The sequence below is a fragment of the Melanaphis sacchari genome, unplaced genomic scaffold (genome assembly GCF_002803265.2).
Source record: "Melanaphis sacchari strain LSU unplaced genomic scaffold, SCAv2.0 Contig107_pilon_pilon, whole genome shotgun sequence".
Lineage (NCBI taxonomy): Eukaryota > Metazoa > Arthropoda > Insecta > Hemiptera > Aphididae > Melanaphis > Melanaphis sacchari.
In genome coordinates this window covers 1-15,155 of record NW_020270407.1, presented here as the reverse complement: position 1 = coordinate 15,155, position 15,155 = coordinate 1, and the positions used below count along the sequence as shown (strand labels likewise).

Genomic DNA, 15,155 nt, shown 5'->3' with positions numbered 1-15,155 from the left:
TTAATATTTGTACTAAACATTTTCAACCGTTAAAAATTAGGAAATTTAATTTATAACTCAGTATATAGTCGTATAAGCACTTGAATAATGTTATATCTATATTCATTATGTTTGATTTATATGAAAAAAATAGCTAAATGTTGTTCTGGCTGGCCTCAGACATTTCCTTTTATAAAGTGGGGACATAATTTAAGCAATATTAATTATAACTATCAATTTTTATTATAATTGATTAACATTTTTTTTTTAATATAATATTTATACTTGTGACTTACCTATAAACAATTATTATTGTCCACCTATATAATATATAATATATTTGATATATTTATCAATAAAATATCATATAATATGACCATGTATTTATGAATTTAAAATAAGTTTTTCATGTATACACAATGTTTATATTGTTTTAAAATTATATTATGTATATCATATGTCCTACATAATAACATAAACTAATTAAAATGAGTGATAAATGTAGAAATAGTATTAATTGATTCTTTTATCAATATTTATTTAGTTGGTACTTATATTATGTAGCTGTGAATGAAAATGTTTTTATGTATCCGTAACTGTAACTTTGTCTATTTTGTTATAAATTTAATATTTATAATCAGCAGTAATGAAACTGGCTCATTTAAAATACAATTTAAAATTGAAATTATAAAAAAATTGTTTGGTATTTTTTCCTAAATTGTTATTCCTTATTATATACTTACTTCATACTCATAAACAAACCAATATTATACAATCATCCTTAGATATTTTTACAAAACACTAATATTTAATAATAATTTGTACTGAAATCAATGATTCATCTTTTTATTTTTTATTATTTGTAATGCAAATGGTAACAGTTTTATGCATGACCTACAAATCAATTGTTTATGATAAATTATAGAGGACTATTGACTAAAATTTTAAACTTAAAAGGTAATTCTAAAATTTTAGAATTCTTAAGAATATTTTTATTTATCATTTATTTCTGCTTTAGTTAGAAAGATGATGTTATGAAAAGCACTACCAAGTGTAATAATAATTATTCTGTTTATAATTCCAAATAAGAGAATGTTTTTTTCACATAGGATGTCAAATAACAAGGTGAAAGACTAATTAAATTCGCCACATCTGACTCAAAACTGGTGTGCAGAAACTGTATTGTTAGACTTGCTTGCACATCACTACTGAGTGCCGATAAACAGAATGGATGGTATTGGTCACTTAACCTGAAACTTCAAGAGACCTAAGATAATTACATAGAAATAAGCAATAAGCAGAATGAACTATCGTTAGAAAAAAAATATATTTATATAATTGTCTTTTAGTAGCTGTCATCCCCGAAAGAAAACCCATACTTTTATATCTTAATTTAACGTTATACAAAATAATAGTAATTGTTTTCGTTTTACTATAATAGGTATAATTTTATTGTAAAAGCGGTGTCCCTTAACTTGTAATACCTTAACACGTCAGTATAATTGTGTACCTACGATCGACATCTTCTTTCCCCATACATTACACTTAATTACTGTTTTAATATTGTATCTTATTTTTTATTGACAGATATATTATTTTGACTGTTATTTATTCCCGATGTCAATTTTATTTTTCTTGTATCAATTATTGCACATAACACAAACAATCACAAGACTTTGATGTCGAGTTGCATGACAATTTGATAAAATTAATTTTCATTAAATGTAATTGATCGACGAATCATGTTTATGGTACATTGATACGAGACTTTATTTACAATATTATTATATCCAAATACCTATTACGATTATTTATTAATAATTTAAATTCTGTTTTAGTAAAATTTGTATATCTTTAATTTCCTGAAAAATATACAAAAGATTTCCAAAAATAACACTTCTAGAATACTACGGTAAGTGTTTATTTCTTATTTAAAAAATGTAGGTACCTACATTAAACTATAATGTATCGAACTGATGTGTGAAATATGTTAAAATTTTTTATTCCTTAAAGACATACCAACTGATATGTTTAAAAACTCAATTACTACTATAACAATATAGGTAATATAATTTTAATAATTAACAATAACTTTCATTGATTTTTAATCTTTTACTGAAATGCACAAACAAAAAACCATTAACGTCAAATCCACTATAATGCTATACAACGTCAACATATTAAAGATCTATTAAATTTAAAACAAATAAAAAATGCTTTAAAATAATACGATACAATTATACGAATTTAAGTCTCAAGCGATTATAACAATAGTTTACGTGATAAATATTTGTGAAAAATTTTTATCATATCTTACAGAAATGCACAAACTTATTCAAAATCTACTTCTAATTAGTACATCTAGCTGAGATTACAAATATTTTTTAAATCGAAATTCAGAATACTTGCAAACAAAAATCAAACTTATTATTTCAGAAAATCAATTTAATTGAGTGTAGGTAGGTATGCACAATTTTTTAAGTATTCCTCAGACCTCATTAATATAATATACAGAGCCGGCGCGAGCTATTTTGCCGCCCTGGACTAAATTATAAATGCCGCCCTATTAAAACTAAATGAATAAAAACATTAAATAATCATATGATACAAATTATGCAATAATATTGGTTTATCTAAAAATATTTATTTTCATAGTCATAATATTTTCGTCATAAACATAAAATTAAAGTATAAAATAGTCTTTACATAACACATAAATATAAATATACTAATAATATTAATACAATTTATTATAAAATCGAAAGTTTTAGCTAAAATGCCGCCCATGGGTATTTAGACAAAAATTTCCGCCCTGGGCTGTTGCCCAGGCCGCCCCTGCCTTCCGCCGGCCATGAATATATATCCATACTTGGACACCGTATAGACATATAGTTCATGGTTAAATAGATGGAGTAAGCTTGCCAAAATCGGTAAGTGTGCCATTTCAACTTTTAATATTATTATATTATTTTACGACGCAATACATATTATGACAAACAACGCAATTCTTATCAAACTCGTGGTGTACATTAGTGCTCTGCATGGTCCTATCCTAACATACAAAAACTATTGAATCGTCGGTTTGGTCCGATTCAATATTTTTTAGGAGTAATTCGGTCTAGTCCTCAGATAAAATGCATTATTATTAGTCCGGTCCGGTTTCAAAAAAAAAATATGAAAATTAGTTCGGTCCGGTCCGGTCTCAATCACGGTAGGTACTTAAAATCTAAATAAGATATTGTTATGTAACACAAATAATAAGAAAACCATTAAATAAAAACCCACAACTAATGGTAAATATTTATTTATAAATTGATTGTACTGATTACTAAATGTCATCGGTTGTCCGTAAATATCATCGACTACCACCCGTCAGACATGAAGGTCAAAGGATATAATTTCATTTTTATTCATAGAATTCATAAATCATAACACGTAATCTCAGGAAATTCAACATTATTTCGAGTATTATTATTATAGCATCGTATGGTTCGGTCTTGGCTAATATTGGCTGAACTTCACGGTCCGGTCCATAAACGGTCCAAAATGTTTTAAGATCGAACCATTAGTCCGGTCCGGGTTTACTCTATTCGTCTATTCGATTAATTTAATTATTGGTCCGGTCTGGTTTATTAATAATATGTAGCCATGGGTTCAGTTCGAATTTGGTCTTCTGTTTAACTTTTAAGTGTGGTCCGGTCGGAATTCGGTCTCTTGTTCAAATTTAAAGCCCAGTACAATCCCTAAAATAACGGACTGTGCAAAGCACTAGTGTACATTATTGAATTATAGATTATTTATTACGTATACATTACAATAATAAATAATTCAACCTATAGGATTCAAATTACCTAATAAATTTGTTCAGGGGGTTTTTTATCGACATTTGCAAAAATCTCACGAATAGCGTACTAACTACTAAGGTAGATAGGTATATAATATATATCAAGACAACGACTTCTAATTGGAAACAACTTTTATCATTGTTTCAATCATTTTCTCTGCAGTCTACACACAAAACATTGATTATAAATATAACAACTACTTACTACCTATTATTAAAACATAATTTGAGCTTTTGTAACTACAATTCAGCTTTAAAATCAATAATACGTAGAATTTAGATAAGGTGGCATAGGTATGAGAAGTAATGTGAGCAGTGGTTTTCTTTTTAGAAAAAAACTTCAAAATATATAATTATTTAATTATGGGTTATAACTTATAAGACATAGTGGTAATGAACGAATTGTATATTGTAGGGCTACGATGTAGAGAAGATATCTATATAATCATGAGTACACCTATACTTTCAGCCTTTTAAATACTTTATAACTTAATAATATACTATCTTTATTCTATAAAGTTTGAAAATATGTAGACTTCCACTATATTACACTTAAATTGAGTCCATCGTGAGTGCTGATTTCAAAACAAAAAAAAAAAAAAAATAGAAAAAAAATATGAGGTTAATGCTTATATTGTACAAGTAAACGTACCAAATAGCGTTTAGTTATATTTATTACTTGTCATGAATTATTTAGTTAGTTGTTATTATTTGTATTTTATGTACGTATAATATGTTATTCCTAGTTTAGATTTCTATTTCTTTAAATAAAATGTAATAATTATCATACATCCATGGTATTCATACAACAAATAGATACGCAACAACGTAGACGGTATAATAGTCTGCAGACTTCTACGCGAGAAATAAATTAAATTTAAGTTAAAACACCTAATGATGAGTTAAATATATTTTAAAAATAATTAGAAATTAAAAACTTTTTAACACAGTTTGAATCACCAACGTGTTTCAAATTTTGTAACTGTATCTACCTATTGTACATACTAAATACTAATTGCTAATAACAAGTAATTTAATTATAAATTCAGTGTCGTCGAAAATTAAATCTACTTAGAGACTATAGGTATATTATTATTCAGTTAGTAAATTAGAATTGACGTGACTTTTTGAATAAAACATGAATATATTTTATATTTTGCGTATTTTTGTTCTCGTTAAAAATAAAGTTGTAATTGTATAATTTGTAAACCTAGTGTTATAGTTGTACCTATTACCAACCCACATAGAAGTTAAAACCTACAACTGATAATAGAACATTTGAGTTATATTACCAGTTGTAAGTGTAACTTGTACTATTTTAAACAAATACCTAACTACCAAATAATATGTAGGTACTGACTACTAATTTTTAAACGGAAAATCTTTAAAAATTGTAAAATTCTATTTGCTTAAATATTATACGTAACATTAAATCTTGAAGATTTAGGTATTTTATAAATAATAAAATATTATGTAGTTTTTACAAATGTTTAACTACAGTCTACAATTAGTATTAAACACAAATACACGCCGTACAACGAATTTTCACGAGACATGTTTAATAATTATATTATTAGAGCAGATCCTTATGTAGTATTCTGTATTAAGATGACAATTGAAAATAATTGTTTAGGTTATTCGTATACAAAGCATAGGTAACAGGCGACAGGTGTATAATTATATTATACGCATTGTAAAGCCTTATATGTATTGTTTAATAATAAATTGTTTTTCTCGTGCGGTTTGCAGCATCATATCATATTACAGTATATTTCACGACTACCAAATAATTGATTTAATTAACATTAGTAATAACAATATTATTATATCCATTGCCTACACACGTGTGTTATTTTATCTGTTTATCAGCTCTTATTGGCTAATCAAAGGGAAAGAGTTATGAACTGTATGTAAGTTATAATTTATTAAACAATCATTATTACATAGACAATCATTTTGGCATAACATTTTGCTACCAGTCATTTATTCTTAAATAATTTTTTTTTTTTTTTTTTTCATGATCATGCGTAGAATTTAATACTAATATAGGTAGATACCGGGCACTGGCTACCTATATGGGTAAGTTATATGTACATCATATCATTATAACATTATAACATTATAACATTATCGCCATCACATGCGTGCAAAGGCGTAAGCAGCTGCAATGCGTTCGATTTTTTTTTCCCTATTATACACAGCACTCATTCACTCACTATTACAATAACCGTCGTCGTCATCGTCGTCCGCGTACGAATATCAAGGAGGCAGCTGCTATTTCGTTTCCGTCTTTCCGTCCACCAAACGGTTTTAGTCTATATAGTTCCTGTGCCGGCACCAAACCGTCAACCGCCACTACACGCTTGAACCGTATATACAGCGAATATCTAAATAGTCAATATACTCGCAGTAACATTTTTTCATAATATTTTACCGATAAAGGTTCTAAACTTGAAATACTTATTTTTATTTTTATAATACATAATTTAATCAAATTTCAAATTTCAAATAATATACAATATACCTCGTACGACGTGTATGTCATAGAAGATAGGTATATTATAGCTGCAGATATCTATCATTGTTGACGCCAAGTATTTTACTATGTTCATAAACTACAATAACAGATTATTCAACTATACAAAAATGTATTGGTAAGTACAAATTTTATGAAAATTTAATAAAAATGTATATAGATTAATAGATTCATTTCTTGCTTTATACTAATAATAATAGTATAATACGCGAGTATTAAAAATAAATGAAAAACTCTTTCAAACATAATTTAACGTGCGTCGTCTAATATTGTACCAATAATTTAGCATTTTTTTTTTTATGATCGATTGGTCGAGTACCAATTCTTATTATTTTCAATAATTGTACCAAATAAAAATAACAACTATTGTATGAAAATATCTTAAAATATTATTAATACATAAATACTTTAATGATACTCATTTGCTGTACACTAAAAAAAGTAGGTATCTATACAGTATAAAAATAATATAATAAAGATTATTATGTAAATATGTTATACCTATAATATTTGAATATTTGGTATAGGTAGAATAAAATACCCACCGTTGATCTGCACGATACACATCATTACTATCATTTAAATTTAAACTTGCATAATGCATATAAAACACAAGATTCACGTGTATTATTTGGTATAGGTGTTAATAATTATTTTGAACTTGGTACCTATTGTTTATTTACTATTCGATATTACATTCATTAAAATATTATTTTTAAATAAATATAAATAATGAGAATGTCGAGTAATAATGATAATTTTATAAAACAAACTACCTACATTTTATATTATATTATAATATATACGAGCCTAGTAGACATGTACCTACCTATATAATAAAAATGGATATAATCAAAAAAAAAAAAAATACCAAATAAAAAATAATATATTGTAAGACACTAGGAACCTTAGTGTCTACTAATATAAAATGAGCCATCAATAGAAATAATTTAAAGAAAAATGCTTGTAACTATTTTTAAAGTAGTTGCATTATATTATATATATATATACGTGTGTATTATTAGACTACTATTATTTATTACTCACTGCTGTACTGTGGAACGCAAATGTTAACAAATAAAATATGCATCTATTGCGAAGCATTGACCTGATTCTCCTGATCGTAAAAAGTATAAAATACCGATAATTATAATAAAACAGCAATAATTTACATCGAATAATTATAGGAGGCAAAAAACTGTAATTTAAAAACACGATCCTCAAAATGATGCATACAGATTATTATAGCGGTAGATAGGTATGCATTTTTAAACAAATATTATTGACTAGGTACTTAATATTTTATAAGTTATTTGAATATTATTAATTTCAATGACGCTAAATGAAGTAGACCTTGAACGAATCCTCGGTGATGTCAATTAAAAACAATATACAATTATGATACACGTATAATGTATATGCACAAATTTCTAAAACATATTAATAATAACAATTAATGAATATTAATTATCATAAGGTGGGAATTTAAGTGGTTTCCAACAAATGAATTTTATGTCATGATTGTCTAAAATAAAATAAAATTAGGTACTATAATTAGTTTTACGTTCGCGATTTCCCAAAAAATGAACAAAATATAAAAATATTAACATTATTTATTATTAATTGTTGTGTAGTATCAAGTTCAAATTAATTATAGCAGGCAATAGTCATTATAGTTAATTTAGATGTAGGTAAATGGTGTTCGACATTTTGATGTTAACCTTTGTAAAGGCTAATAGCCATCATCGTTGGTTGAGGTACTATATAAATTTTATACACCAACATGTCAATATTACCATCATACAAATTCTATTTGTAAATCAGTGCAATAATAAATAATAATATTATTTAATAGTTATACATTGAGCTCGAACATTAAAATAACATGATAGATATCTTATCATATCAATGTTTTTAGTTATTAGTTATTAGTGTTATTACACATATTCTTCCCGTCCCCTCTTCTGATTAGATTTATTTAAAATAATTAAAATTTTAAAAATATGTATTGGTATAATATGCATTTTTGGTGTCAAAAATGGTAGGGATTGTATATAATTATTTAATGCAACTACCTTCGTCTTAGTCACAATTAGTTTGAAAGATCCAATCACGTAATATGTGTTTAACATGCCTACGTAATACGTATAATATATGATGTATTATATTAAATAGTATGACCTATAATACTATAATACAATATGTCATTTACAAGTAATATACCAAACCAACAATTTAAAAGAAATAATTTATTTATAATACCTAATAATCTATCAATGCGTATAAAATATAATAATATAATGATTTCCAGATTCCAGGTCATCGCTGCAAAGACGACATAGTAAACATTTCATCGTTTAAACGTTTTTTTTTTTATATAAGTGGGTAAGTTAAAGGAATTTTAGTATTGTAATATAGTTTATACGCTAAACTAATTTACTGATTTTTTGCCCTGAATTTAGGAATGACTACGGAGGGGTTTAAATCAAAGGAAATTTTTTTACAAGCTCAAAAAAAGTTCTTGGGCAAAGTAACCAATAAAAATGTTATAAAATTATTTATCCATGAGCGCAATGCTAATATCTTGGATAATTTATATCGACTTGCCAAAATTTATGTAAGTTTATATTATGTTTATTTAATATATCTCGAACACTAATATTTAAGTAATATATAATATATTATATTCACTGTTAAGTTATGTTCAAATATTTATTTTTACAACTAACAGAAAATAATTCCGTGTAAAGTGTAAAGTACAAAATATAATAAATGTTTACCATAATACAAACTACTGCTAATATTATTAAAACGGTGTATTTTAATTTGCTAATTTTTTTTTTTCATTATTATCATCATTATATCCACAGTACATAGAATACATAACTTAACTATTTACTATTAGAATGTAGAGGTATTCAAGAAATCCGTTTATATAATATTCAATTTTTGCTTCAGAGTTGCTCATATTTCAATCTATATTCCTAGTATTTTTTTACCATTACCAATTCTAATTTAAATTGTTTACTTTTAATTTATAATATTATTAAAATAATAAAAATACAATGGGTACCTATGTAACATATATTTTTTATTTTATTTTTCTTATTTAAGTACCTGCAGCCAACATATCTTATTTACTTTACGGCATTACAGTAAATCCTATTTATACTTTCTATTGCATAACAATTCACAATTTTAATGGTATCTAAAGTTAATGTAATATATGTTCAATAAATATAAAAAAATTAGCTAGAACTTCCAAATTAAATAAAAAATAGTCAAAATATTTACCTCAGTAAATTAATAAAAAAAAACACGAATTAAATTATGTAGCGAAAAAGTATAAAAATAGTAATAATAAAACATAATAATTTTCTTCAGTATATGCATATTTGATAAAATGTAAAATAGATTTTAAATTTAACGTTCATTACCTAGGCCTACACCTTGACCACCGACTAACTTAGGCAACATACACCCATATGAAAAGACTTTAAATAACCGCTCTCGCTTTCTATGTTATCTACTCGCATCACAACACATCAACTTAAAAAACAAACTTCTCTTATATAAACTCCTACTCAAACCGATCTGGGCATATGGTATTTAATTATGGGGTGCAGTTAAACCGTCCTATCTAAACAAAATTCAAATATTCCAATCAAAATGCCTCCGTCAAATAACCAAAGCCCCATATTATGTATCTAACAACACTCTACATAATATAGAGATCTACCCATTCCAACAGTCCAAAACGTTGCAAACACTTTCTACAAATGCTTACACTCTAAATTTTACAATCATCACAATCCTTTGATTTCCGAACTGTCCACCAAATCTATTCTTGGTTACCCCAGAAAGCGTCTCAAACGTACCTGGTGTCGTGACCGGCTAAATTAAAATTACTATAATTCCTACTCCTCCTTGTTATCAATCTCATTCTCTCTTACTGACATTTTAAAAACAAACTCCTAACATTAAGTGCCTCCAATGGGTGGCTTCTTATCTCCTGTCTCTCAAGCCATGTTATTTATCTTCTCCATCGCATATGCTTATTGTAAAATAATAATTACAGATTATGTATTTAATAATAATTGTAAAAAAAAAAAAGGATTTTAAATTTACCTGTCCTTAGTATAATTAAAAATAATTGGCCAAATATATTATATAAAATGAAACAATACATTTATGTCATTTCAATCAGTTGGACTAAAAATATAACTTAAAGTTTAATTTTCATTCAACTTGATCCGATTTTACTTTTAAGGTTTTATCATCAATACTCAATAATATGCTTATTATTCCTACTATAATAATAGCATGTAGATTCAAGAATCATAAGATATTAGAAATTAGATATGATTTCATTGTAAACTGCAAGTTTTAACTGTTGTAAAATTCTTAATACATATTATGATATAATTTTTTAATTATCAACTTTATTAATTGCCAAATTTTTAGACTTTGTTTTCGTATGTTATTTTTCGACTACTAAACCATAAAAACGCTATTTATACATTTGCATTTATTTTCCTTCACACTAAAACTTTTAAAAATAATGTGATGATTGACGAGTGTTTGTAAAAATATTTAAAAACAAAATGTAATAAATAATCAAAATGATAGCACATAATGATCCTTAAATATAACAATCTGATGTTTTAAACGTTTTTAACATAAATTATAATTTTACTTTTTGCTATTACTATTTTTCAGACGGGAAATAAGAAAGAATCCGAAAAGTTGACGAAAAACATTATCAAAATAATTGTAAAATTAAGTATTTTATATAGAAATGATCAATTTGATAGTAATGAATTGGAATTAGCGAATAGTTTTAAAGATAAATTTAGAGAGTTAACTATGATTGTTGTAAGTTTTTACGAAATAGAATTTAGTTATGACAAACATTATATAACTAATTATTTATTTAAGTGTAGAGAAATATTAAAAGAATTAATCAAAAGACATCTCACGGATAAAACACTTTTACGGGTAGACAAAATTTTTGATTTTTTTTCAAATCCTGCATTTTTAGATTCAGTTTTTATTAACCCAGATTCCGGATTAACCGAAACCGTGCACATTATAATTAACGACTTAAAAGAATTATTAGATAAAGACTTATAGTATAATTTAATATATCCTACTGAACACTTCATACTTCATGTTTATATTTATCAATTATTGTTCATTGATTAGTAAATCAATTTAAATTTATTAAAAAACTTAACATAATATCATCTATTGATTTAAGCCTGACGCATTAACGGTATTTTTTAAGAAACATTGTATAAATTGTATAAATATTTTTGTTAGCAACCACGGTTATGTACAACTGTACAAGTAACTAAAAAGATAACTTAACTAGCAAAATATTTTTAAATTACATGTTGGTCATAGCATGGAAAATATGATTGACGGTTTGTAAAATGGATTATACTCATACTTTAAGTTACCCAACCAATTAAATTATTATACTTATTATTTATTTATTTTTCCATTTTAAATTACTCAAATAGTTTCTTTTTACGAAAAATATAACACCTAATATTATTGTAATATTATACTATTTCTATTGTATACCTATTTGTGAATTAAGTACTATTGTGTTTTATATGTATATATGTGTATACGCCTACTACATTGTTAATAATTGTATATAACGATGTTTTCATTAAAAACTATTTTTAATTATTGAATTTGAATAAAATTCACAAATAAGTAATAAAAATATGTATTCGAATTAATTTATTAAATTATATGCATCTGAACGTCTTCTAACAAATGGAACAACCCCGAATAAAATGTAAAGTTATTTATCCGAAGTAACTCCGAAGTGTTGACCAACACTGCAGGATACTTATTATGATGATGTTATACAAGATTCCAAGAACACTAATTTATTATTCTTTCATGCATAGAAAAAATAAATAAATAGTGTTTAATACAATAAATACCAAAGCTTTACAGTCAAATATAAAAATCCAAAAACAATTTTTAGGTAGGTATTAATCATACATTTTAGTTTGTTTCCCGAATTATCAATAAAGTTGTTCAATATACCTCCACGATACCTTCATAAAGTTTAGATCCTTCAGCGAGCGAGAAGATAAGACACGCAGGTTGGAAATTTCAGAGATATGCTGTAGCTACCAGCCATCAACCATCATTCTCGAAGCTCATATAATAATGAACATGGAGTAAATTTTTTTGTAAGCGAAAAAATTAATCATTTTACGTAACCAAATTAAATATGACGGTGCATTTCAAACTGTTTCTCTCGATATGTTTTTTTGGCGAGGATTTGAGATTAAATGGAATTTAAGTTGAATATTGTAACTCGTGGGTGTTTTTCGTTGGCACTATATTTAACAACTTAAAATAAGCACAATGAATAAAAAAAATAATTTTGAAAATAAAACTTTTTGAAACTTTACTATTAAGTATTAAAATATTTTTAATCGTACATCTACTTTTGGACACTTTATACAAGACTACTTAATTATGGTAATAATAAATACCTACATACTATTATGCATTTATGCACCTATACGGCTATACAACATCATAACCCAGCGGTTCCCAATTGGTGGTCCGCGGACCCCCAGGGGTCCGCGTGTTGGTTTTAGGGGGTCCGCGGTTATGTTGTTTTGTAGTAATATTTTAATTTTATTTTAGTGAAATTATTAGTAATATGAAATTCCGAGTATTTATGGACTATTTAAACTTGATTATCGCGAAAAAAATAGATAAGCAATTTCATAGAAATAAATATCATTATTATCTTCACTATTACACTATTATTACTATAATTCAGAACATGAAACCATACTGATTATTTTCTTTCCATTAACCAATAAAATATATTTCGGACATGTAATTTAAAGTAAATAATCAACATTAGTATTAGTTAGTAGTCTCAGTCATTATTGGTCAGCGATTAGTGCCGTGTGTCCTTTTTTATACATTGTATTTCAAAATTAAACGAATAACCATAATGTATCAGTGGTTAAAATCTGGTTCACTTAAAAGGCCTCTATCTGAAATAGAAGAAGATAATACTGTGAATGATATGAATAAAGTTCAGGTAAATAACTCATTCATTTATTTATCAAAAGAACTTTTTTACTTATTAATCTGTCGTTAAATGCGTGCATATTATGTATTGCGCAAATTATATTTTATAATTTTACGCTTTATCTGTATTTTTATTGATAATATTTCAATAATAAATTTATTTTAGTGTACTGATCAACATAGTAGTTCAGACTCAAATCGCCGTAATGTAAACTCGAAGAGTACCGTAGGAACTAAAGTGAGAAAGTATAACACTGAATATTTACAATTAGGATTTACATTTGCTGGGACTGAAGATGAACCAAAACCACAGTGTATTATTTGCTTGGAGATCTTGTCCAATGAAAGTATGAAACCTTCCAAACTACGACGCCATTTTGAGACTAAACATGGCGAATTTACTAGTAAGTCGTTGGATTTTTTTGTAGTCAAGTTAGGAGAATTTAAAAAATCACAAAAAGTGATGAAATCTTCGACAAGTTTAAGTGGTAATAAAAATGCCACTTTAGCTTCATACGAAGTCGCTCAACTTGTTGCAAAATCTGGTAAGGCTCATACCATAGCCGAAGAACTAATTCTTCCTGCTGCAATTGTCCTGTGCAAAACAATGTTAGGTGAATCTGCAGCAAAGTTGATTAGTTCTGTCCCCCTATCTAATAATACTATTCAAAGAAGAATTACTGATATGTCTGCAAATATTGAAGAAACACTATTTACAAGGCTATCTACAAGTGACAAGTTTGCATTGCAACTAGATGAAAGTACTGACATAGCAAGTAAGTCATCTATGTTGGTTTTTGTCCGTTTTATATGGGAAAAACAGTTATTTGAAGATTTTTTGTTTTCATGCGAGCTCCTACATACTTCGGCAAAAGATATATTTGAAGCTATTGATAAGTTTTTTACAGATCATGGCATCAGGTGGGAAAAATGCGTTGGAATAACCACTGATGGTGCAGCAGCAATGTCGGGTTACAAAACTGGATTGTTGGGTCGTGTGAAAGAAGTTGCACCTCAAGTAAAGTGGACTCACTGTTGTATTCATAGGGAAGCGTTGGTTGCTAAACGCCTATCAGAACACATGAAAACAACTTTAGAGGAAGTAGTGAAAATTATAAACTTTATTAAATCACGACCTCTACAATCAAGGCTTTTTGAAGTCCTTTGCAAAGACATGGGAAGTGACCACGTACAGCTTATTTTGCACACTGAAATTCGATGGCTCTCACGTGGAAAAATTCTTCAGCGTTTTTTTGAGCTAAGAGACGAAATTCGAGTATTTCTTCTCGAAACCAGGTTTGTAGGCTTGTTAACTGATTTTTCTTGGCTGTCTCGGATAGCTTACTTGGCTGATGTGTTTGAATACTTGAATACACTAAATTTGAGTTTACAAGGAATTTATATTGACGTTTTTCACGTTGAGGATAAGATCGAAGCAACTATAAAAAAGTTTGAAATTTGGGCAATACGTGTTGAAAAGAACTCTTTCAGTAACTTTCCGACATTACAATCTTTTTTGGAATCTTCGTGTGAATGTCTATCACAGGAGGTAAAGAGTGAAATATCTGAACACTTGTTGAGCATGGCCAAAATATTAAGAAAATATTTTCATCAACCTGACCCAAATAATACGTGGATAAGAAATCCATTTCACTGTGATATTGAAAAAATAGAAAATCTCTCTGAACAGGAACAAGATGAATTAATTGATTT

General features: G+C 26.8%; 2 protein-coding genes across 4 annotated transcripts; both read left to right on the top strand.

Annotated features, from left to right (window-relative positions):
• The first annotated feature begins 5,821 nt into the window (after nucleotides 1–5,821).
• On the top strand, nucleotides 5,822–11,901 carry LOC112603404 (tumor necrosis factor alpha-induced protein 8-like protein). 3 transcript variants are annotated; one of them, XM_025351942.1, is made up of 4 exons: nucleotides 5,822–6,477; nucleotides 8,671–8,744; nucleotides 8,822–8,976; nucleotides 11,079–11,901. In XM_025351942.1, the coding sequence occupies exons 3-4, from the start codon at nucleotides 8,824–8,826 to the stop codon at nucleotides 11,490–11,492; spliced, it is 567 nt and encodes a 188-aa protein (XP_025207727.1). In that variant the 5' UTR covers nucleotides 5,822–6,477; nucleotides 8,671–8,744; nucleotides 8,822–8,823; the 3' UTR covers nucleotides 11,493–11,901. The 3 variants fall into 3 exon arrangements, with proteins under 3 accessions (XP_025207727.1, XP_025207729.1, XP_025207728.1); XM_025351944.1 differs by lacking the exon at nucleotides 5,822–6,477 and adding an exon at nucleotides 8,360–8,370; XM_025351943.1 differs by lacking the exon at nucleotides 5,822–6,477 and adding an exon at nucleotides 8,411–8,573.
• Nucleotides 11,902–13,279: 1,378 nt separating this feature from the next.
• Nucleotides 13,280–15,147, top strand: LOC112603402 (zinc finger BED domain-containing protein 5-like; the record flags this gene model as incomplete). The annotated part of the gene is made up of 3 exons (XM_025351940.1): nucleotides 13,280–13,452; nucleotides 13,609–14,218; nucleotides 14,351–15,147. Coding segments are annotated over exons 1-3 (1,497 nt in total), but the record flags the coding sequence as incomplete, so codon positions are not given.
• Between the last annotated feature and the right edge of the window lie 8 nt (nucleotides 15,148–15,155).

Excerpts from the sequence above, each read along its gene's own strand:
- LOC112603404 (XM_025351942.1), top strand. The coding sequence starts at position 8,824 with ATGACTACGGAGGGGTTTAAATCAAAGGAAATTTTTTTACAAGCTCAA. Across the intron at positions 8,977-11,078 it reads ATCGACTTGCCAAAATTTAT|ACGGGAAATAAGAAAGAATC; the intron begins GTAAGTTTATAT and ends ACTATTTTTCAG.